The sequence below is a fragment of the Stegodyphus dumicola genome, chromosome 7, assembly GCF_044657685.1.
Source record: "Stegodyphus dumicola isolate Sdum_Otavi_A_Nest chromosome 7, ASM4465768v1".
In the NCBI taxonomy this organism is placed as follows: domain Eukaryota; kingdom Metazoa; phylum Arthropoda; class Arachnida; order Araneae; family Eresidae; genus Stegodyphus; species Stegodyphus dumicola.
In genome coordinates, this window is record NC_140774.1 from 194296349 (window position 1) to 194321537 (window position 25189).

The 25189-nt window shown below is 36.0% G+C and overlaps 1 protein-coding gene across 2 annotated transcripts in view; it reads right to left on the reverse strand.

Moving 5' to 3' along the window:
* LOC118204990 (A disintegrin and metalloproteinase with thrombospondin motifs adt-1-like) overlaps nt 1-25189 on the reverse strand; it is a 191311-nt gene that overhangs the window by 92955 nt on the left and 73167 nt on the right. For both annotated transcript variants that reach the window (XM_085819796.1, XM_085819795.1), the window contains exons 2-3: nt 3110-3161; nt 194-462 (exon numbers count right to left, since the gene is read on the reverse strand). In XM_085819796.1, the coding sequence (XP_085675922.1) occupies nt 194-462; nt 3110-3161 (321 nt within the window). The remainder of the gene's footprint in view (nt 1-193; nt 463-3109; nt 3162-25189) is intronic.

The window sequence follows — 25189 nt, forward strand, 5'->3', positions numbered from 1 at the left end:
TTGGAGCCAATAGGGTATATCAAAATACATTACTCACAAACAGAATATACTGCTAACGGAAATGACTCCAAAAATTTAGTACCAAAATAATTCTTTAGTATTATCATTTATCGCTCGAAGAAGAGTTTTCTTTTTCATTTTAACATGCATTTCCTACAGAACTTGCGTGATAGGTTATCGGAAAATGTCTCACCATTTTATTCTTTGGTCCACATATGGAGAGAGCAGCAGTTCCTTCGACGTGTGACAGCAATCGTCCGTAATAATGACACGTATCCGTTGAATCGTGACCAGATGGGACAGTTGCATTTAACTGCAACAAGTGATCGTTTGCCTGTAGTTGAATATAAAATGTCTCTGTGGATGTTCTAAGGACTAGTATGGGATGGCTATCTGAACTCAAAGATCTCTTGTGCTTGTGTTGAGTTACATGCAATCGAGGATAAACAATCTCTTTCTGATCTAAAAATACAGAATGTAGTTAATTTAGTGACCGTATAAAAATTCTAGAAAAGATCTCATTGTTTTTATCATTTTGTGATGGCAATAAAATAACATTTCGCTCGGAGCTCGGCCATATAACATTTCTCTATTTCCATGATACTGTATTAACAAAAAGTAGAGAAGCTTTAAGGCGTATCAGAAACTCGTATACTGACAATGTTAAATTGACCATTTTCGATGTACCATTTCTCAAAATCTGCTGTAGATACAAGCTTGAATTTTTTTCTGTTATTAAAGTATACCAATCTGATTACACTGAAATGTGCTTTTGAAACATTTTGAATTTTAGAGTAAATTACAGGATATTTTGTTAGGCATAGTAAAATTTAGCACTTTTTTCACACAAAAAAATTTAATTTTTTTTTATAAGTTTATTACAAAAATCTCATTTCAGTAAATATTAGGGAACCTAATAAATAAGCCATAAAAAGTTTAGATACCTGTGAGCAGTAGTTTCGGAGAAAAGGTACATCGAGTATAAAAAAATCACGTTTGGAGAAAAACGCGTTTTTATGTAAAAATCCTCATTGATCAAAGCAGTAGATGACAAATTAAAACTAGATTTTTTTTTTACAGTTCTAATTTTCATAGAGATTAAAGAATGGTATTTTTAGAAAGATAAAAGCGTAGAGAATTTGAAAATGCAATAATCCGAAAGCACAATATTTTGAAGATTTTGGGGTTCCAACTTCCCTTAAAGTTCAGAAAAGAACACATTTAGAATACTAGTATCATATTAATGTTAGTATTTTATCTTATATAAAATTGTTCATGTGTATTTCTGTATCTACTCTTGCGGAAAAATGGTAGAAAAAGGCGTATATGATAGAATTTTGAGATTTTGTCTAAAATCGTGAACTTTAATCACAGCGAAAACTCTGATGCCATTTCATCATTTAAATCTACGTTAAATATATCCTCAAAGACGTTATACGTGATATTTGTTCTAAAATTAAACAGGCTTGTACATTAAATTAAAGCGGAACTACATGACTTTTCAAGTTCAGTTTCTTAAAAACTTTGTTTAAAAAAATCTGAAGGCTTTCAGATTTTATGTTACGCCCAAAGGGGCTTTTTTTAACGTTTTGTGTGTTACTTTTGTTTATTAATATTTATGTTTTTCGCACTTAAACCATAAATTTCAATTCAACAGCAATATCACAAAATAATTTTAAAAACGCATTTTTTTAGAATTTCCGATAGACAGTCTAGTGTGCTGAAGATAAAAATGCTTTTTGCTTTCGTACACTGTTGCCATTGCTCGCTTTGAAATCGTTGAGTTTCTTAAGCAAAAACTCATAAATGTTTTACAAAATATGAAATAGATAATAAAACAAATTCCAAGTTCGGGTGGAGACGTACGTTATTCAAAATTGGATGGCTCTAGGTAACGTTGCTTTATCACAATGCGAGAAACAAACATACATTTATGCAGATTCTTCATTATTTAATTTCTTTGAATATAATGCAGGGCTGTAATATTTCGTGGCAACAATTTAAAAAGTGATTCAGACTTTTAAATTTTTCCACGAAAAATGCCGAAACGAAAATTAGTAACCCTTTTGAGCTAACGCCATTTGGACTAATAAGCAGAATTATATGCTCGGTATGTCGTGAAAATACAATACTTGAAATAAAATATACGAAGAAGTAACTTAGATGCCAAATTTGTTTTTTTTGAAATGTTTGCAGTAAATATAAAAAATAAAGTTTATTTTGATGAAATTAATATTACAAATTACATTTGATTTTAGTCTAAAATCAGAAAAAGTTATAAGGCATAATTTTTAATGACTGTAGAAAATTAATTTAATAGTCATTAAGATAACCTATTTCGGCTAAAATCTCAATTGGTTTTTATTTAATACTTTTAAAGGCCACATACCAGGTTTTCTGACAGAGGACAAACTAGAAGTTATTATCTTTTCACACCGGGAGCCAAAGTTGAAAGGGCAAATTCAAGATACAGTTTTCACCCTTTTTTAAGATTATTTTTTAACGAAATGATTTTAAACATTTCAATATATTATTTTTTAACGAAATGATTTTAAACATTTCAATATATCTGGAGAATCTGACAAAGTATTTTTATTACCTATTTTTTCATTTTCGTTTGTCTAATATGTCACGTAATTTTCAGGTTAAAACTTTAGATGAGTGTTTTGATTAATTGTCTTTTTATGATTTATGTTCACAGCAACCATGATAACTACAAAAAAAAACCTGTTTGTAAAAAATGTAAAATAAAAAATATGCTTTTATCATTTTTTTCTTCTCAGTGATAGTTTAGATTTTTTTGCTAATTTCGATATAAAATTTTCAGTTTTTTGCATAAATTTCATAAAATAATGAATTTTTTATGACTTTTGTAGTGATTACAATCCAATAAAAAATCTCATAAATTCAGAAGTATAACAAACATTTTGTAAATTACCCTTCGAACGAGGTCGGTTACCTTAGCAGCAAAGTTATAAAAGTTGTAGGTTGTAAAAGTTGTTGTCATAAAGTTGTAGATAATAAAAATTCCCTATTAAATTAAGAATAATATAATTAAAAGAATAATTTTAAAATGAGTATGAAAATAAAGTATTCAATATAAAGTTACCTTGCCATTTTCCCAAATGTTTCATGATAGTTGGCTTCATTAATGGATGGCACTAAGGGAGAAAAAAAATATGTATCCATTACATTAATAAATACACTAATTTCCGTTATTGAATATACTAAGAAAAGAAAAGTGCTAAAGACATAAGATCGTTTAATTTACGATCGATTTATAAGGCGCTCTATGAATTGCTTTGTTATAGATAATTAATCAAATATCCCTATATTCATGATTTGGTATAGTTCATGTGATTACGGTAAAGCCTCTACGGTTATCGGCTTAATGAGTGGGATGCCTTTGTGGAGGACTTTCTAAGGGTAACTGGCTCGTATACACGTTGCACATGGAGAAATCCACGAAAACGTCCATGCAATCAGCCCGTTCGCGGTGATCGAACTACCAGCGTTCAGCGACTTTACCCGACCCTCGGACCAAACTACCAGTGTTCAGCGGCTTTACCGCTGGTGGGCCCCTTTATTAATGGATAGCATCTTAACATGTCGCTTATCCGCATTCTATTAAGTAATTAACAGAAAGAAAGAAATTTAGCTTTCTTAAAATTTTGATAAATCCAGAGTTATGATTCTTTTTTACTTAAGGAGTACTGTAATCTTAAGGAGTACTGTGAAGTAAAGGAAGTACTGTAATGACAAAAAATTCCAGGCACCATATTTCAAAGAAAATATCCATTTTGATAGTTATGGAATGCAGTTTAACGATGCTTTTGCGTGACAAATGCACGTATGGATAGAATAAAGGACTCTTTTTTTCCCAAAAAAAAAATTATAAAACTGATTTAAAATGAATTCAGAAAAGATTTTTTTCGTGACGTCTATACGTATGTATATATGTATCTCGAATAACTCAAAAACGAGTAGCCTCAAAATGTTGAAATTTTGTGTTTAGGACTGCTATAACATGTAATTGTGCACACCCATTTTTGACTGCAATCGGCCGCACCAAAAGTGTATATACATATATATATATATATATATATATATAAAGTGTAATTATATATATATATATATATATGCCCACTCTGTTACTCGGCTCATTGAGCTGAGATTTTAATTCTCATCCTCTTTTGCTTTAAAAATAATTGAATTATGTTGCTCTTATCTTCCTGTTAAGGTTTTTATGCCTTTAGTTAACCTGCATGCAATAGTTGTAGAATTATCAACAATTTAAAAGGTGTTTAGTGCGGCTAAGCCTAATTATTTTACGATAGCAGCCATATTTGTTTACATTTGGAACTTAGCAGAATAGTGGATTTGTTATCAATCTAAAGAAACTAAGCTTCGCAACAACAACTGTTTCATTTTTATTTGTCTAATTTCTTTTATACATCGTTTTAGATTTATTATAGTATTTGAATAGAACATATAGCAACGATTAGATAATTCTTCAGATGATATAATTTTTGCGCATTCTGAGTTATAAAATGAATGAAATGTAACGCTGTTAAGTGAACCTAGCACCAGAGTGTGGCTATGGTAAATAAATATAGTGAATTTTAAAGAGTGCATTTATTCTATTGTGGTTTATGCGCTATGGGCGAAGTAGATTTAATTTAATTCAATAAGTTTAAATGAAGTGCATTAAAAATGCGTATAACTTAATATTGCTTGCAAGGAAGTGATGTAGTGTACACATCAGAGATTTTAATTAACATGTAGCTCATTAACATTTAAGTTTTCCTGAATAGCTTAGAAGTATAACATTTATTTCTAGTGTTTTTTTTTTTTTTTTTTTATCTCACATTTTTGGAAAAGCTTTCCACAACTTTACCTGCCAAATAAGTATTTTAATCGAATTTTCTGCTGTAACATTCGGTAAATGTGCTAGAGAAAACAATTTTTTGAAAGAATTAATTTCCCTTTTTCAAACGTGATACATGTGTTATGAATGTGGTATATTTTATAGTGGATAATTGAGAAACAATTAAGAAAAAAATATTAAAAATACGATGCAATGTATAAATACAAATGCAATGTATAATTATTAAATAAGTACTGATGCAATGTAATAAATAAATAATTAAATAAATACCGATGCAATGTATAAATATTAAAAATACGATGCAATGTGTAAATACCATATGTATGCATTATAAAGCAGTGCATTATTTTCTACTGTACGCATTTGACACATTTTACTCCGGCAAAATTCCAGCCTGCAGACTAATTAGGACTACAGTCAATCCAGATATTCGAAAAATCTGGTTATCCTGCATGTGGGATACTTATTTACTGTAATTCATGGGTGATAATTTTAATTTATTGTTCATAATACGTTAACAGAAATTTTACAGTAAAAAATATTATTATTTCCTCAGATAAAACACAGAATCTGAATATTTACACATAAAATAAAAGCATGCGACAATGTTTCAAATGAAATGAAACTGTGTTATTCATATAAAATTTGGAGCTAACAGCATAATTGTTTTTACTGTAATTGTAATTAAATTAAAAAAAGAAGCTACATTTTAATTTAGAAGTTAAACAACAAAAATCAGCGTTATATTTTCAAATTTCACAGGACTATTTTCGATGATTTTACCGAACCATCATCCTCAGCTGCAAAAGCGCAAATGAAATTTGTTATTTGACTTCTAAATTAATATTCGTTCGGCGTGTTATTTTACTTCAGCTACATTTTGTTTGCTTAAGCAAATCGTGTAACTTACGATTTAATTTAATTTAAGAGCATTTTAAAAATTTGCATAGTTTTCTGCTCTATGCTTCCATGTTAAGCATTTAAATCAAAGTGAATGGTTACCTGATTTTATTTTAAGAAGAATAATTAACACTGTCACTGTATGCGTCATTAGTATTATATAAAAATCATATGACAGGTATCAATTTTGACACGATGCATCTATAAAGCTTTATTATAAGCCTATTACTATTTTAGGACATAAAAAGAAAATAACTAAATTAAAAAAGATAGACTTAAGGAACTATTACAAATTAAAGTTCGAAATTTAGCTCCACAAATTTTTAGTACTGGGTATGCAGGGTGTCTCAGTACATCGTTATAAACTTGTAGAAGGTCATAATAGTCAGAATACAGGGAAGACCCAATCCTCCTAGTCCCACTGGACCATATGATTATAAATGGTCGACCCCCTCAAGACCACAAAAGGAAAGAAGAGAGAAAAAGAAGCTAATTAACTAAAAATAATTGGAGGTTAATTAACGAACTAAAAATAAGGAAGAGACATACAAACAACGAAGCACAACACCAAACATTCAAAATCCAAAAACAATTAAAAACCCCACGGGCAAACAGAGTGGCGGGAACTCTCAAGAAACATTCTTTCACATGAATTTTCGGAACAGGCACAAGCGGTCCAAAGCCATCGAGGAATTCCCAATTTAAATAACCTGCAGAACGTCAAACCGAATTCCCTACAGTATTACTTTAATAGCATATTATTTGTATAATCATAATTCTATTTAAACTATTAATTTATTTTAAAATTTCATTTTAATAGTCCTACCACTATCTGAATTCAAATGTATTAATTATCTTTAATAATCATAGAAAAGAAGCTCCAGGACTGCCAATAACCAAAACTGGAAAAATTTAAGATTGCCATGTTAAATAACCTGCAGAAGGTCAAACCGAATTCCCTACAGTATTACTTTAATAGCATATTATTTGTATAATCATAATTCTATTTAAACTATTAATTTATTTTAAAATTTTATTTTAATAGTCCTACCACTATCTGAATTCAAATGTATTAATTATCTTTAATAATCATTGAAAAGAAGCTCCAGGACTGCCAATAACCAAAACTGGAAAAATTTAAGATTGCCATGTTAAATAACCTGCAGAAGGTCAAACCGAATTCCCTACAGTATTACTTTAATAGCATATTATTTGTATAATCATAATTCTATTTAAACTATTAATTTATTTTAAAATTTTATTTTAATAGTCCTACCACTATCTGAATTCAAATGTATTAATTATCTTTAATAATCATTGAAAAGAAGCTCCAGGACTGCCAATAACCAAAACTGGAAAAATTTAAGATTGCCATGCTAAATAACCTGCAGAAGGTCAAACCGAATTCCCTACAGTATTACTTTAATAGCATATTATTTGTATAATCATAATTCTATTTAAACTATTAATTTATTTTAAAATTTTACTTTAATAGTCCTACCACTATCTGAATTCAAATGTATTAATTATCTTTAATAATCATAGAAAAGAAGCTCCAGGACTGCCAATAACCAAAACAGGAAAAATTCAAGATTGCCATGTATCATATTAAAACTTTAGTAATTACTCCATTAAGAACAACAGAATATAAGAAAAATTTTAAAACTTTAAAATTTCAGAACATTTTAAAATCAAAAACTACAATTAAAAATTTAAGAAAAAATATAAAAATTCCATAAAATTTAAAATCCTAAAACTCAAAACCACCATTAATTTCGATAATTTAAATCTGGTAATCCATCAGGATTCTCAACATTTGCAAAGCCATATCTATGTAACAATTAACTGTATTTCCTCGAAATATTGTATGTATAAAACACCTACAATGCATTAAATTAAACAGTACACAGAAAAATTTCAAAATTTTCGTAGTAAACCTATAAATACTCATAACTGAGAATATAATACATATAATCAAAAGATAAATATACACAATACTAAACAAATATTCCAAATTCAACTCTATTAGAATTAATGAAATCCATTGCACATTTAGAATATGTTTTTTAAGATTTCCAAGTTCCATGACTTATCTCCCAGACATTTCTTTCTCATTGTAGAAGGTATCTGATACACCCAAAAACGAGTCAGAATCTCGTATCAAAGAGCCGGAAAAACTTAATGATATGATAGATGAGATGGCGTTGGTCGAAGCGCTCTGGCAACAAAGCTTCACTTCACACCTGGACGGAGAGCTAGTACAATTGGGCCATAACAAGAAGCGGAGTTTTCCGATATGAATCTGATATCCCATTTGACCATCTCACATATCATTTTTAGATATTCTATTTGGCCATCTAATGCTTCATTTTTCCATTTGGCTGACAGTGGATCGGGCGTGACTGTCCGGCGTACTGTCCTGCTCGATAGCCGGACAATGTACCTCATGGATTACTTTTCTGGGGACTTTTCTTCCTGTCACGCTTCGATTACTTTTCTGGGGACGCATGAAAACACTAGTGAATAATCCCCCTATTGATAGCGCCAAGGAACTGGTTACACGCATCGCAGCAACTGCTGGAGAAGTCTGAAACCTTATCAGAATCTTCCAGAACATTCGGAATTCCATATAGGTCGTAGATGTGAAGTCTGCCTTACAGTTAGTGGAGGACACTTCGATCGCCTAACTCTGACTTCTGTTACTCGTACATTTATTTTTATTCATTTACTTTGTAACCTTTCTGTTTCATGTATTCTTCCCTCAGGGGGTCGACCGGGAGGCAACTCCTAGCATTCTGGCTACACCTGTACCTAGACAGACTCGACTTCTGGGCTAAATAATCAGACAACACGGTGACTATAACCATCGTATATTCGATGGTACGTTCAGACTCGGCGGGACCATATGGTACTGTCTTGTCTGTTCTTTGGTTGTGAGGACGTTACATGATTAGATTTCGAAAGTTGTCCTTGAGTTGGGAGGGTTGGTTTCCCTTGGCCAACACTTGGGCAGAGACCAAGTCGTTCTCTTAGTCGTTCTCTCGTTAGGAATTGTTTGAAAAGAAATTTCTATGTTATTAGTTTGGCTGTATGCTAATCTCCTTGTTCTATATTATTTTTAAATTTTTACCTTGAAATCTTGTGTAAAATCAAACGGAGAACTCTAGGTGTGCCCAGATCGGGCTCACCGATCATCTAGGACTACTGAGAGTCTGTATTCTTTGTTTCTACGCATCTCTTTCTTGGCGACTGCATTATTGACGTGTTTTCTTATCCCCAAGCTTTGCGCTTTCTATCCACCCCCCTGAGCTGATAGGCAAGGTTATGCCTTTTGGGATCGCCTCTAGAGGGTGGGGCATTTATAACCGTATAAGGCAACTTAACCCTTTGCGGCACAGTGTGTCCGGTCTGGACATACCTAAAAATTTCCTTCTGTACGCACAGAAAGATTGAATGAAAAAGCATTTATAGGTTACTATAGGTTACTCCGAACCTTTCTTATTTATAGTAGATGGCAGCTCAACACAAACCAGTCCATATATTTTAGCCATGTTTAGTTTTTTTAAGACCCTCATTTTTCAAAGAAATCTTCCAGATTTTTTTAGGATATAAAAAGAATTGTTTGAAAATAAATTTCTATGTTATTTTTTAGCTGTATGCTAATCTCCTTGTTCTATATTAGTTTTAAATTTTTACCTTGAAATCTTGCGTAAAATCAAACGGCGAACTCTAGGTGCGCCCAGACCGGGCTCACCGGTCATCTAGGACTACTGAGAGTCTGTATTCTTTGTTTCTCCGCATCTCATCGGACAGTTCATTGACAACAATGCTCGTTTCAACACTCTTTTCAAAGCTTTATTCAATCAGTGTGACCATTTTGGGCAGACCCACAGAATTAAAACGATAAGTGCTATCTTCAGAAAAGTTTAGACTGCCGACCTTTTATTTTATCAAAACTCCAACTTTAAAAGGTAGCGTGCCGGAAAGGGTCAAATGTAAGACAGATTTGGGAGCCCCTTCTCCTACTGTATCGTTCTATGTCTACTATCGCATGCGCACGTCAATATCGACCCTACATGACTATGTGATTCCGATTCGGCTAGATGAACCCTGTCTCTCATACGAGTACGTAGTTCTGGTACCCGGATGCAGTATATATACATGCCATACATACCCTATACATTTTACTATGCATATTTATAGTAATCTTTACAAATGATATTGAAATTTCCAATTTGATCATTTTATTACTACTGGTAAAGCAGTTAGGTAGCTTAAGTACGAGTATAATACACTCATTATGTCGAACAAAGAAATCGTCATGAAATCTTTACAGTACAATGGTGATAGCCACTACTTTTTTTGTTTCAAAACAAATAATAGATTTATTGTCAAACACAAAACTGAAGATATAGAAATTTGAATGAAAGCACTTTAAAAAAGAGACAATCTTTCATATTCAAACTTTGGTGCACAAATTTCTACAGCTTCAGTATCTGGAATTACATTAAAGAAAAACAAATTCGTTTTGAAAGAATTTGAATTCCTTGATTAGTTTGCTAATTTTGGTTTGTGTAGCCTTTAAATCAACATCTCAATAAATATTTTTGTTTGATTTGATGTTGGTTGCGATACTTGCAGGCAGTATTTAGACCAGACGAAGATTGTTAGGAGTCTTTTACGATTACTCTGATGAGCTGATTAAATAACGTAACCTTATATCTACACATTCAGTTACATACACACTACTCTCTGAAAGTTAAGCGAACAAATTTTCCCACATAGATTATTAAGAATGAGGATAGTAATATAAAATATAATAAACATTTATGCTTGTAATGCAAATTGAAAAGAAACGTTTACATATTTATTAGCTACCACTTATCTCTTTCAATAAATACCTGTTAATTTTAAAGTAACGAAGCCAAACACCTTAACTTAGGACTTCCTAGAGAACTCATTCTTCTGATCTTCTCCTTTTTGCAGAACCGCACTTTCTTCGTCGCTCAAGGAAATGAAAAATCCAATTCAAGACCTATAAGATCCAGCGTCCCACAAGGAAGTATTCTCGGTCCAGTACTATATCTTTTCTACATATCAGATTTTCCTCACCCTGGTTTGGACAATTACTCTCTGTTAGCATGTTATGCCGACGATACGGCGATTGCAATTAAATCCATCCAAGCTAATCATGCAATAGACAAAATGCAAAATTACCTCTATGCCGTAGAAGACTGGTGCACAAATTGGCGCGTAAAAATCAATGCCAGCAAGTCACAACTTTTAGCAAAACTAAGAAAAACATTGCTTTTAAAGACCTCTACCTTTTTCAGGAAGCTGTTCCTCTGGTCACAAAGGTCAAATACTTAGGAATTATTTTGAACCAAAGGCTCACATGGTCTAACCACATTAATAATGTCAAGAGCAAAGCCATGGGCATAATATGCAGACTTCTCCCGGTCATTGGAAAATATTCAAATCTTAGCTTGCGTACAAAAAACATATATATATATACCACTTGCATTCGACCGATACTTTGTTATGCTGCTTCTGCTTGGAACACGGTCACTCAAACTCAACTGCATCAATTACAAGTAGTGCAAAACAAATTTTCTGCGCATTATTACTGATTCACACCATCTTATCCGCAATAAACTTTTACACAGAGATTTAAACCTTGAGAGGATTCCAGATTACATCAGAAGATCTAATGAAAAATTCTTCAACAAAACTGTGCAATGTGACTTTGTTAATTACTCCCAAGTATTTAATTATGAAATTCTCTTCGAAGATAGAAGCGTCAGACCACTTGCAGCTCACATTGTTGTCATTGATTTGCATTGTCTTGGGTCCTCCTTGAAAGCTATGATTGCTCGTCACGTTTTGCGAACTTCTCCGATTGGATTGTCTTGCTCCTTTTGGTATTTCTCTTCTTCCCCTTTTCTCATCTGAGATTTTCTCCACGTCCGGATTTCTTTATGTCAAGTGCCCTTGGGCTTTAATTCTGGAACCGGCAACATTGCTCTTCGCAATAGCTCGGTCAATTATAGAGTCTAAGTCCAAACACTTTGAACTCATCCTTAAAAGGATTTATTGTATTTTTGATTGTACAAAATGATATGTTATACTTCAAGTACTGCTTATAGACTTTCGCCCCAATCACAATGCTTTATTAAGTCACATGATCAGTAATCTTATGTTATAGCTGGCTCATCCCAGTCTGATTAGAACTCTCAGCTACTCTGCACGTCAAAACTGCTACTCACCAGCCAGCACCTACTACTACTAGTTTTAAATGCGACCTGATTATGCACATTTAATTGCTTATGACTTGAACTCATATGTATCATTTACGATCTGTAACTTTCCTAAGACTTGCCACCTTTGACGAAAATTTCGCCTGCGGGCGCAGTGCTCTGCGCACAACTGATTTATTAAACAACCGCGAACTGCCATTGGTACTATTTGAAAGAATGGTACAAAAAAAAAAAAAAAAAAAAAAAAAAAAAAAACTCTTTAGTAGTTGACACTATATTTGAAGTGACGATTCCTAGATTCCAAACACCTTGAGTAGTTGACCGTCACTATACGGAAATCCTATGTTTGCTGTGTTTCTTTTCCTGTGAACGTTATTTTAAAACTTTATATTTTAATTTTGTTACTATTTTAGTATTTCGTTGCCTGCAAATACTACTTTTACCGAGTCTTCTCAGTTAAATTTTCATTTGCATGCATATTTTATCGGTAGCAAACTTCTGAGTATTTCTACGTTGGCTTTTCTTTCACATCTCCCCGAGCTCTCTGTGCAGTTCCTGACTAGGATCTGTACCTAGACAGTCTCGGCCACGGGGGTATAAAATTCCCGAGCCTGGCCGCTCCCGACGATCCGGACTCCCACTTTCACGGTCCGTGGTGTAAGACCCCGGTAACTAGAGTATCAGCAGCAGAATAGCACCTGGGTCCGTGAGCGTCCAGTTCCCGCTGTCCTCGGTATTCTGTGTGTGTTGAAAGGAGGGGCTGCCGCGTAGTCCTGGTGGGTAGCATCAATCAACGAGCAGTCAAAGCTCCAGGTCATTATACCCACCCAACCGTGGTCTCTATGGTCAACCGTGGTCTGGAACAATGGTTTTGGCTGGTTAGTTCACCGGTAAAACGAAGCCTACTGAAAATGCCGATGTTCTTGGTGATGTGGACTCCGGGATTCAGCAAAGGTTCGTCCAATCTCAGTGTTCACTGAAGTGTCATTTAATTGACAAGACAGGTATAAAATTATTTAGTTTCCTTCACATCTGCTTGCCTTTATCTTCCCTGCATGAGAGTTTCTAAATCCCAAATCACTCATATTGTGGGCCTTAATGGCATTACCTGACGACAGCCGGATATATGGTGCTTCAGCGATATTCTAGGCAAATAAGTTTGGTCTATGCATTATGTGTTCCAACAATATCCACGGGTATAAATATTCCCATTTCGGAAACGCCTTACATGACGTTGAAAGTTTGTTTCTGAAATATTGTGCATGGTACCTTAGAGTAGGGCTTCTTAAACTATTTTCAGTCGCGACCCTTTTTTGTCACTATCACCTCTTTTTTCGCAGTCCCAGGACCCCATAATATTTACGGAAATTTTGAGGGCCGCCATAAGCATTGCGCAAATCCAACACAGGCGTCAGGAAAACTGTCCATTTTTTCACTTGTACTGTAATATATACTATTGCAGTCTTAGTAACTTTAATTTTTAAGACACAGAATAATGCGAAACTTTTAACTAAGTAACAGACGAAATGACAGCGTCACGTGCAAAGCAAGTAAAATGAGCGTTTATATTATAAAAAGGACGCGTCGAAACGTTTTCGCTTTTCTTTGTCTGTATTGTCTTATATTTATCTCTTTTCAGATACATTGTGTAGAAACATTTGGTAATTGTAAAATTGTTATTACGCGGTGAGCCATTTCTTGAATGACCCTATGGAAAAATCATGAATTAATCTCCAATGGAAAAATTATGAATTCATCTCGAATGGAAAAATTATGAATTAACCTCGAATGGAAAAATTATGAATTAACCTCGAATGGAAAAATTATGAATTAATCTCGAATGAGAAAATTATGAATTAACCTCGAATGGAAAAATTAGGAATTAGCCTCGAGTGTAAAAATTATGAATTAACCTCGAATGGAAAAATTATGTCACAAGCTCAAACTTGACACATATGTTAATCGTAGAGTTCTCAATAGGCTGTAATATCTACTTGTTTATCTTCTGATGTGACAGCTGAAGTATGTGTAGGAACCACACATGAGAAGGGTTAAAAGAACCCTTTATTAAAACTATTTCAAAGTCACAATGCGTCGACTTGGCGCTACTAACTACGCCTCGCTCGGCGGTAACTCAAATAACAAGAACTAAACTAAAAACTCAAAAACTCAAATATATTAACAAACAGTTGATTATTCTACAGGCTTAGATAATACTGTTACTTAAAACCGCGTGGAAATCTAGTGGTAGCAAGATAACAATTGTTAAGCCCCTTTAACCAGCGATGAAAACAGAATCAGAAGCTCGTGCTACAAGGACCTTTGCTTACCCACACTCGCTAACTTTCCCTTCTTAGAACTCAGTATTTAAACTTTTTCTCCTTAAGGTAGGTGTGTGAGTGTGATTATGGCAAAGCCTCGAGGGCTATCTGCCTAAGGAGAGGAATGCCTTCATGGAGGACTTTCTAAGGGAAACTGGCTCGTATACACGTTAGACATGGGGAAAGCCACGAAAACGCACATACTGCCACCTCGTTCGCGGGATTCGAACCTCGGACCGAACTACCAGTGTTCAGTACTTTACCGCTCGGCCGCTGGTGGGCGCTCTCCTTAAGGTAGAATTTGCATTAATTAACGAGCGCGACCAAATTTAAAGATTCTGGCATTTGACAATTAGGCAAAAGAAGGCTTATAGGAAAAAACGTAAGCTTAAATTTAACTGCTTATTAAAATTAAATATAATTTAAGAAAATTATTAATTAATCAATTAATAAAAGAAATCTGAAAGGTTTCAGATTTTAAATTACGTCCAAAGGGGCGTTTTTTTAACGTTTTGTGTGTTACCTTTATTTATTAAATACCATGTTCTTTGCACTTAAACCATAAAGTTAAGTTCAATAGCAATGTGGCAAAATAATTTTTAAATGAGCCTACCTTTAGAATTTCCGATACACAGTTCAGCGCGCTGGAGATAAAAAGTTTTTTTTTTTTTTTTTTTTTTTTTTTTTTTCCGTAGAGTGTTGCCATTGCTCGCTTTGAAATCCTTGAGTTTGTTAATCAAAAATTCGTTAAACTTTTACTAATTACGAAATCTATAATAAGACAAATTCCAAATTTGGTCTTCCACATGCCCATATTCGTAGGAGGATTACGTCATTCAAAATTCGATGGTTCTATGTACCGTTGTTTTATCACAATGCAAGAAATACGCATACATTTATGCAGATTTTTCATTATTTAATTTCTTCAAATATAATGCAGGACTCTAACATTGGGTGGCAACAGTTTAAAAGTGAAACGGACGTTTATAGTGATTCAATGCAAAATCGCAAAACGAAAACAATAGTCCTTCAGGGACAAAGCCCCTTTGGACTAATAAGTCCCTACAAGGCTATAGAGTCATTACCTTAACAACTTTCCAGTTTCAAAATATCCATCTCGGCTATTCACTGGTTATAAATCCTTCATATAGTATTTATAACCAGTGAATAGCCGAGATGGATATTTTGAAACTGGAAATTTGTTAAGGTAATGACTCTATAGCCTTGTAGGGACTTATTAGTCCAAAGGGGCTTTGTCATCTCGGCTATTCACTGGTTATAAATCCTTCATATAGTACACTTTCTGACCTATTTTTCAAAGGGGAAGGGGGACTTCAACTATGTCTCAACTTGCTGTCAATCATTTCGATCATATATAACCACTTACTTACTAAGAAATTTCTACATACTAAGGTTAAGACAAAAAGAAAGATTTATTGATGTGCCCTGTCATACGACATTACACGGACTCACCACAGCTGAGAACTCCTATATTAGGCAAGGGGGGATCACCAGTCGTCGTTCCCGAGAGGAAGAAGCTGTCCTATGCTACTGTAAGGATCTTAAGTTTTACTAACGTTTATTTTATTTTAAATCTTTACTATCACTTCTTATTTTCTACTTCCGGCCAGAATTAAAAGCGTTAACTTATTTATGCAAATTTGTCTGGCGAACGCCAAGTACTTAAGTCGTGGCTTTTTGCCAAGCGAGAGAGAGGAAGGAGTTAGTAGAAGCAGGCCGCTTGCCTTAGCAGTTTTACTCGGTTGCTGGTTGCCTTCCAGGCCAGAGGTTTAATCCTCTTAATAATTTTAAACGTATTGTAGTGTTAACAGTTCTCTGTACTACATACGGCTTCCTGTTAATATACGGCCAATCTTCCACGTAGGCCCTTGTTTGTTATTCCAAAGTTAAGTTAGAGTTTAATTAATATTTTTATATTCTTACGTTCAGACCACAAGTGGTTGGTCTCTGTATTCCGAAGTCCGGAAATTATTGTAAAGAGTGAAAAATAAAGGGTTTCGTATACCCTTCCTGTGTATCTTGTCTACTTCCCACATTTATTGAACATAGCTTTAGTAAGCTCCCTGTTCCGAGTCAGGTTCTTGAATGTTCCCCAAGCTAGTAAGGAGAAACACAGAACCTGATACTACCACCCCGGCTCCCAACCCGAGGTGGCAGACGAATGTCTCTACTACCACGGCTACCTCCTGAGCCGCGGGGTCACCACTCCCGGTTCTCAGATTTCACCGTGGCGGGAAACATATAAACTTAGAGATCTGACTGGTCGTTTAAATGCTCCCGCCAGTACAACGCGGGCTCTGACTCTAAACCTGGGTGGCCAACCACACCGAGGAGCACAGAATTTTTACCTCTCTCCTCACAGGGTAGTAGTCTTCGCCAATCCCCCCTTCCTCAGTCCAACCGTACGAAACGATCTTCCTTCTGGGTTCTGGAGCCGCCAAGCTCGCGATTTTATACCCCCGTGGCCGAGATTGCCTACGTACCGATCCTAGTCAGTAGCCTCCCAGAATTCTGTGCTTCGACCCCCAGTGGGGATACCTAAGGTAATGCTTCACGTACAAGAGCTGCTTAGCAGAAAGCTTTTTCTGACTCATTTCCACGAGCAGCTTGATTATTTCCAGGCAGAACAGATGCATATGATTAAAAAAAATGACGTAGCTACTTTATAATTAAAAAGTGACCTAAAAAATGCTTCAGAATCCTTATATGACTTGAGAAATATTTTGTACCAATTAGAATAATGATGACGATATTAATAAAAATTAAAGGTTAGAAGCGTTATAAAGAACAGCCGATGGACACATTATTAAAAATCTGATGAGGACATCACGTGACTTGCTTATACGCCTATTAATTTATACATATTTATTGCTACGCTTCATTTAAACTTATTTCCACGAATTATTCGAACTTAATTATCTGATCATTCAAAGCAAGTTGAAAATGACATCAAAAATTATAAATTTTGAAATTAAATCTCCCGGTGCTTTCCTGTCCTAGAAGAGTCAAATATGTTATAATTTTATTTTTCTTTCTATAAAACTTTCCTAAATATAAGTATAGGAACCGGAAGATCGCATTTTAAAGTTAGATTTAGTTTTTTTTTTTTTTTTTGGGGGGGGGACATCGCCAAAACGTGAATATTTTAGGCATTATACATTATATACATTACATACATACACATACGTTTGTTACTGACAATTTTTTTTTTTTTTTAGTCCAAAGGGATTTGAATCCCGAAGGACTATTAGTTTCGTTTTGGCAATTTGCGTCGGACTCATAAATGTCGGTTCACTTTTCAAACTGTTGCCACAAAATGTTAGAGTCCTGCATTATATTTGAAGAAATTAAATAATGAAAAATCTGCATAAATGTATGTATATTTCTCGTATTGTGATAAAACAACGGTACATAGAGTCATCGAATTTTGAATAACGTAATCCTCCAACGAATATGAGCATGTGGAAGACCAAATTTGAAATTTGAAATTTGTTTTATGATCGATTTCCTATTTTTTAAAACTTTGACGAATTTTTGATTAACAAACTCAAGGATTTCAAAGCGAGCAATGGCAACGTTGTGCAGAAAAAACATTTTTGTCTCCAGCGCGTGAGTCTCTGTATCGGAAATTCTAAAGATATGCTCGTTTTAAAACTATTTTGCGATATTGCTGTTGCACTGGATCTTATGGTTTAAGTGCGAGGAACATGATATTTAATAAAGAAAGGTAACACACAAAATGTTAAAAAACGCCCCTTTGGACGTAATTTAAAATATTGTTGCGTGCGTACGGATTCGTTATGAAGTGAATGCACAAGTCCGATGAAAAATGAACAAAACTTTTTATTATCACAACAAAAATGCTTAAATTTTCTCAAATTATCATGCAGTATTACAATATCTCACAGTAGTTATCTTGTAACTACTCAAATGTACAATAGAACGTAATTCAAAACAGCTAAAGAACGCGAATTCGCTATAATCAACAACAGCAGTTTTCTAAACAACAACAAACTAAGCAACTACTACAAACTGAGATGTTTTCCTCCTTTTATAAGATTTTAAAAATCACGCGCTAGAATTTTCCAGTACTTTCTCGAAATCAAAAAGAGATATTTATTTATTTAATGCACGCGCTCTTGTATTTTCAATTTTCCGGCTTAGCTTTCTTTTAATATTCGTCACGCGCTGCACTGCGCGAGAAATAAAACCATTTAATTTATAATTAAACTAACATTAGCTTTTTAAATACAAAATTCGTAACACTGCCCCCTTCCCAAGGACTGCACGTCCCGGGCAGTACAATCCCTGGACAGGAAGCTAAACTTACAACTGTGGCATAAACATTACATTACAATATCAAACAACATGAACAATAAATGCAATAACTAACTTAAACAAATCAAATGCTATCAAATACTAAATACAAAACAAATACTAAATACAAATCAAATACTAAATACAAATCAAATACTAAATACAAATCAAATACTAAATGCAAATCAAATACTAAATACTAAATACAAATCAAATCAAATACACATTTAAAAACAAAAAGGACCATGGTCTGATACTATTTACAATTATTTACATTACGTACTATGGCCATAGTAATGAGCTAATCTGTCGTAATGAACGACTTTAGGTTTAGAGTTCGAAGACTTACGAATCCGAACCACGACGTCATTCAGCCTGTTTAGAATTGTGTACGGGCCATCCCAAGGTGACTGTAATTTCGGACAAAGTCCTTTCCGTCGAGTCGGATTCCACAACCACACTTTGTCTCCTTCGTGGAATTGATGATCAGTAGCTCTTGTGTCGTATCGGGTCTTCATCTTCTCCGTCGCTAAGTTGACTCGCTCTCGTACAAAGTTGTGCATCACTTCAAACCGGGCCTGGAGATCTTGAATATATTCCTCAGACGATGAAGGAGCATCTGGAGGGCGGCCAAACAATAGATCACAAGGCAGACGAAGGTCACGACCGAATAGCATCTGTGATGGAGAATAGCCGGTAGTCTCGTGGGCAGCACTGCGGTAAGCCAGTAAAAACAGCGATAATTTCTTGTCCCAGTTCTGCTGGTTTCTGGAAACCACTAATGAGAGGTTATTAAGGATGGTTCGATTGAACCTCTCTACCATGCCGTCCGACTGGGGATGTAATGGCGTCGTTTGGGTCTTGTCAATGCCGAGTAGTTTGCATAGTTCTTTGATTACTACCGAGGTAAAATTCCTTCCCTGATCGGAATGTAACTGAAGAGGCACTCCGAACCTGGAAATCCAGTGCTGTATCATTACCTCAGCTACTGTGACAGCCTCTTGATCAGGAATAGGATAAGCTTCAGGCCACTTGGTGAAGTAATCAACGACAACGAGTATGTATTTGTTGCCATCAGCAGTTCGTGGCAGAGGTCCCAGGATGTCAAAGGCGATTCGTTCAAAAGGTGCCCCTACGTTGTAACGTTGCAGCTTGCCTCGGCTGCGTCTCTTCGGTCCTTTCCGACCTGCACAGGCATCGCAAGATCGGCACCACTTTTGCACGTCATCTTTTGCATTATTCCAGTAAAAGCGCTCACGAACTCTCTGTAAGGTCTTCATTATTCCAAAGTGACCTCCCGTAGGGCTGTTATGTAGTTCTTTAAGGACATCCGGAATGCGGGATCTTGGAAGTATCAGCTGCCATCGGAACGTCTTCCCATCATCCGATTCGAATTTCCGGTATAAGACGCCGTTTCGAATGTGAAGTGAATCCCAGAGTGCCCAATATTGTTTGGGTTTAGGACTACAGATAGAAATGTCCTGCCAGGTAGGTTTTCTGTTTGACGACTCCATTAGATCAATTATGGGTTTAATGTCGCGGTCTTCCAGCTGGTCTTTCCTGACTTCATCATCACTCCACGGTTCTCGATCAGCCGATGTTGATGTTGTAATTTGTCTTGCGACCGGAGTCAGCAGCTCGTATTTCGCTTCCACCCTGGAACAATATCGACAGTTTTCTTGGCAAGGTCTTCTAGACAGGGCGTCGGCGTTTCCGTGTGATGATCCCTTACGATGACGGATAGTGATGTCATATTCTTGGAGTCTCTGTATCCACCTGGCTATTTGACCCTCAGGATTCTTGAAATTTAAAAGCCAGGTCAATGATGCATGATCGGTGCGGAGCAGGAATTTTCTGCCGTATAGATAGTGATGGAACTGTTCTACAGCTTTGACTATGGCGAGCAACTCTTTCCTGGTGACACAATAATTCCTCTCCGGTTTAGACAGGCACTTGCTCCAGTACGCCACTACACGTTCTTGGCCGTCTATTTCTTGGGACAAAACAGCACCGACACTTTCATTGCTCGCGTCGGTGTCGAGAATAAATGGTCGGTCGTGCTGAGGATACGTCAGGATTGGAGCAGATGTTAAAGCTTCCTTTAAGTTGTTAAATGCATCGTCGCATTCTTTTGTCCACAAGAACTTTTGGTTGCTCTCTGTCAGCTTGTGAAGGGGTCTTGTGATGGAAGAAAAGTCCTTCACGAATCTCCTATAGTAGGTGCAAAGCCCTAGGAAGCTTCTCAGCTGATGGACATTTTCGGGACGTTTCCAGGATTTAACCGCTGATACCTTTTCAGGATCCGTGCGCACACCTTCTGCAGAGATGACATGTCCCAGGTAAGTCACTTCCTTTCGGAACAATTTGCATTTAGCGGGACTCAGCTTTAGATTGGCTTCTTTCAGTTTCTGAAGCACCTTTCTAAGATTTTCTAGATGCTCTTCAAAACTCTTTCCGACGATGATGATATCGTCCAGGTATATCAGACAGGCTTCATAGGAAAGTCCTTTCAAAACAGTCTCCATGAGGCGTTCGAATGTTGCCGGCGCATTACACAGTCCAAACGGCATCACCTTGAATTGCCAAAGCCCTTGTCCCGTAGTAAATGCCGTCTTTTCTGGGTCATGAGGGTGTATTTCTACCTGCCAATACCCACTCTTTAAATCAATCGTTGAGAACCACTTGCTTCCAGAAAGAGTGTCTAGAATGTCGTCAATTCTAGGAAGAGGGTAACTGTCTTTCTTCGTAACCTCATTCAACCGGCGATAGTCAACGCAAAATCTTGTTGAGCCGTCTTTCTTTCTGACGAGAACGATGGGAGATGCCCATGGACTTGTTGAAGGCTCGATGACATCGCCTTCTTCCATATCTTTTAACAGTGTTCGCACCACTTCCTGTTTAGCAAACGGCAGACGCCTTGGATATTGCTTGATCGGGGGATGATCGCCGGTATCTATTCTATGTTGTGTCAAACTAGTTCGACCCACGTCAGAAGACGAGCGGGAGAAAACAACTTGAAGATCTTTAATGACGCGATCGGCAGCATTTTTCTCTTTATCGTTTAATTGTGCATTCTGCAATAACTCCGATGTAATGCTCTCTGAGGACACGGATTCTGGGATGTTACTCTTTCTTTCAACGCTGGTTACTGGAGTACATGTTGCAACCACTTCACCTTTCTTAATAACTCTCGACTTTTCAGTTACATTGGCGACTCTCACCGGGATAACCGTTCTGGATAGGTCGACGAGTGTTGAGGCTACTAGTACTCCTTTTGGGATATTACAGTTATTGGGATATTCTATGATGCCGTAGCGGAAATTTCTATTTTCGGCTATGGATCCAGGAAGTAAAATTTCTGTTCTTGCCGGTATTGTGATATAGTCTTGTGCTATGATTTTATGGACAGATTTAACTTCTTCATCATTAACGAGAAATAACGCTATGTCCTCAGATGTAGAATGCAATTCGTTATTTTTAAAATCCAAGGAAAAATTGTATTTCCTTAGAAAGTCCAATCCGAGTATGCAAGAATCAGTGATCTCTGCTACATATGCCGTGTGATGGTAAGCGGCACTTCCAAACGTGATGTTAACATTTACTTTTCCGTCGATGTCGATCTTCTCACCGGACACAGTCTGGAGAGTAACGCAGGGCGGCGTCCAGATAAGTTTGTTTCCTAGCTGTTGACCCAAATCTTTTTGGATGATGGTGACGTTGGCTCCTGTATCTATAGTCATATTGCACGGAACTCCATTAATATGTCCTATTATGAAAAGTCCATTACTGCCGCCTCTCATTGCAGAAATCTGAAGCGCTTTAAACGGGGGCTTTTCATTATCTGGCAACCTCCGCCCCGCGAGATGGCCACTAATTAGTTTCCCTGCTGCTTGTTAGAAGCGGTCTTAACATCAGTACCCTGGGGTGTTTTGCAGTTTCGTCGTATGTGTCCTTCAGCACCGCAGTTCCAGCACTTAACGGTCGGTTTCTTCTCACCAATATTCCGTCTCAAGGCGTTCAGTTGTCTAGTTAAATCGTCAAGTCGAGCGTTGACTTGATCCCCTGGCTCCTGGACTTGAGCAGCTCTGACTGGGTGGCGGTCTCGACGAGTGGCTTGCTGGGCTGCCTCAAATTTCATGGCGTACACTAGAGCACTTTTTAAATCTTTTACATCCGCCATTCGTAGAGCTTTCTGTATTTCAGTATCTCGGATGCCGTCGATAAAGTATTGCAAGGACAGGATTTCCCTTGTTTCTGTCGGGCATTCCGAAAAGGCGAGATGGGACAGCCTTTCAACATCCGCGGCGAGCTTCTGAAGTCTTTCGGTAGGCTTCTGTTGACGAGATTTTAATTGGAGCCTGCTGTAGTCTTTTAAACACTTCTCCCCAAAGCGCAACTCCAAGGCGCTGGACAGAGCTTCGAAATCTAACCTTTTGTTTTCGGGAAGAGTCTGAAGGATATCTGCTGCGTCGGCTCTTAGAGAAGCGGCGAGATGACAGGCCTTAGCTTGGGAATCCCATCCATTCGCATCCGCCACGATAGAAAATTGTGTCTTATACACCTTCCAGGAGGTCTTCCCATCATATGTGGATAGCTTCAGAGGTGGACGAGCAGGCATTGGTAAGAATTTAAAATCATCACTCCTGCTCCCTGCCGACGCTACGAATTTCTTTAAGTTATCCATTTCTTTGGCAACTGCAGAAACTCTCTCATCAATTTGTTGTTCGATTTGGTGTTGGACGGCACAGACTCTTCCTTCAATTCGTTCCTCCACAGCAGAAACTCTCCCTTCTATATGTTCTTTTACAGAAGAAACTCTTTCTTCTATTTCTTCTTTCACCGAAGAAACTCTTTCTTCAATTTGATCTTTTACAAAAGAAACTTTTTCTTCAATTTGTCCAACTTTATTTTCAACTGTGTCAATTTTGCCTTCCATAGCGTCAAATTTATTTTCTATTATGAAGGTAATCTCTCTTTTCATTTCTTCTTGACTTGCTTCAATCTTTTCTTGACCAGCTTGAACGGCTTTCATTTCGTCCTTAACAAATTCCTGGCCCAATTTCATTTCTTCCTTAACGGAGTTGACGGCCCCTTCCATCTTTCCTTGGCTAGATTTCATCTCTTCTTTCATTTCTTCTTTAAATGAGGCAAAGGCTGTTATCAATTGCCTTAATTGCTCTTCCATCGCTCTTGTTATTGGCATTCAAATCCCACTTCTGACACCAAAAATTGTTGCGTGCGTACGGATTCGTTATGAAGTGAATGCACAAGTCCGATGAAAAATGAACAAAACTTTTTATTATCACAACAAAAATGCTTAAATTTTCTCAAATTATCATGCAGTATTACAATATCTCACAGTAGTTATCTTTTAACTACTCAAATGTACAATAGAACGTAATTCAAAACAGCTAAAGAACGCGAATTCGCTATAATCAACAACAGCAGTTTTCTAAACAACAACAAACTAAGCAACTACTACAAACTGAGATGTTTTCCTCCTTTTATAAGATTTTAAAATCACGCGCTAGAATTTTCCAGTACTTTCTCGAAATCAAAAAGAGATATTTATTTATTTAATGCACGCGCTCTTGTATTTTCAATTTTCCGGCTTAGCTTTCTTTTAATATTCGTCACGCGCTGCACTGCGCGAGAAATAAAGCCATTAAATTTATAATTAAACTAACATTAGCTTTTTAAATACCAAATTCGTAACAATATGAAACATTTCAGATTTTTTTTTTTTTTTTTTTTTTTTTTTTTTTAAGAAGGAGGTTAGATATTATAGAAGCCCTTTACGAAAAATTTCAACGTCAAATCCTTTTTGAGTTATGCTATATGCATGCTCAAAAAGGTACTTCTGTACGTACACGTACGTGAAGTACATACGTAGGAATGTCAGGCCAAAAAAATAATCAAAATGGATACGGGAACAGTCAAAACGCATATTCATGAAGTGGGCATTGATATCTGATAATCGAAATTTTTCGCAATTACAATTCTTCCCTTACTTCGTAGAAAGAAGCAAAAATTTTAAAAAAAAAAAAAAATGAGTAAAGCTAAACCTGAAATCCTTCAGATATTAAGCTCAGGTGTTTATTTAACGTTTTGTGTGTTACCTTTATTTATTAAATATCAAGTTCTTCACACTTAAACCATAAAATTGAGGTCAACATCAAAATCACAGAATAATTTAAAAAGAGCATATCTTTAGAATTTCTGATATACAGTCTCGCGCGCTGGAGTTATTTTAGTTATTTTTTTGGGGGGGGCAAGTACAGTGTTGCCATTGCTCGCTTTGAAATCGCTGAGTTTGTTAATCAAAAAGTCGTTAAACTTTTGAAAAATATGAAATAGGCAATAAAACAAATTCCAAATTCGGGCTTCCAAATGCCCATATTCGAATGGAGGACTATGTTATTCAAAATTGGATGGCTCTAGATACCTTTTTTTCTCAGTGCGAGAAACATACATACCTTCATGCA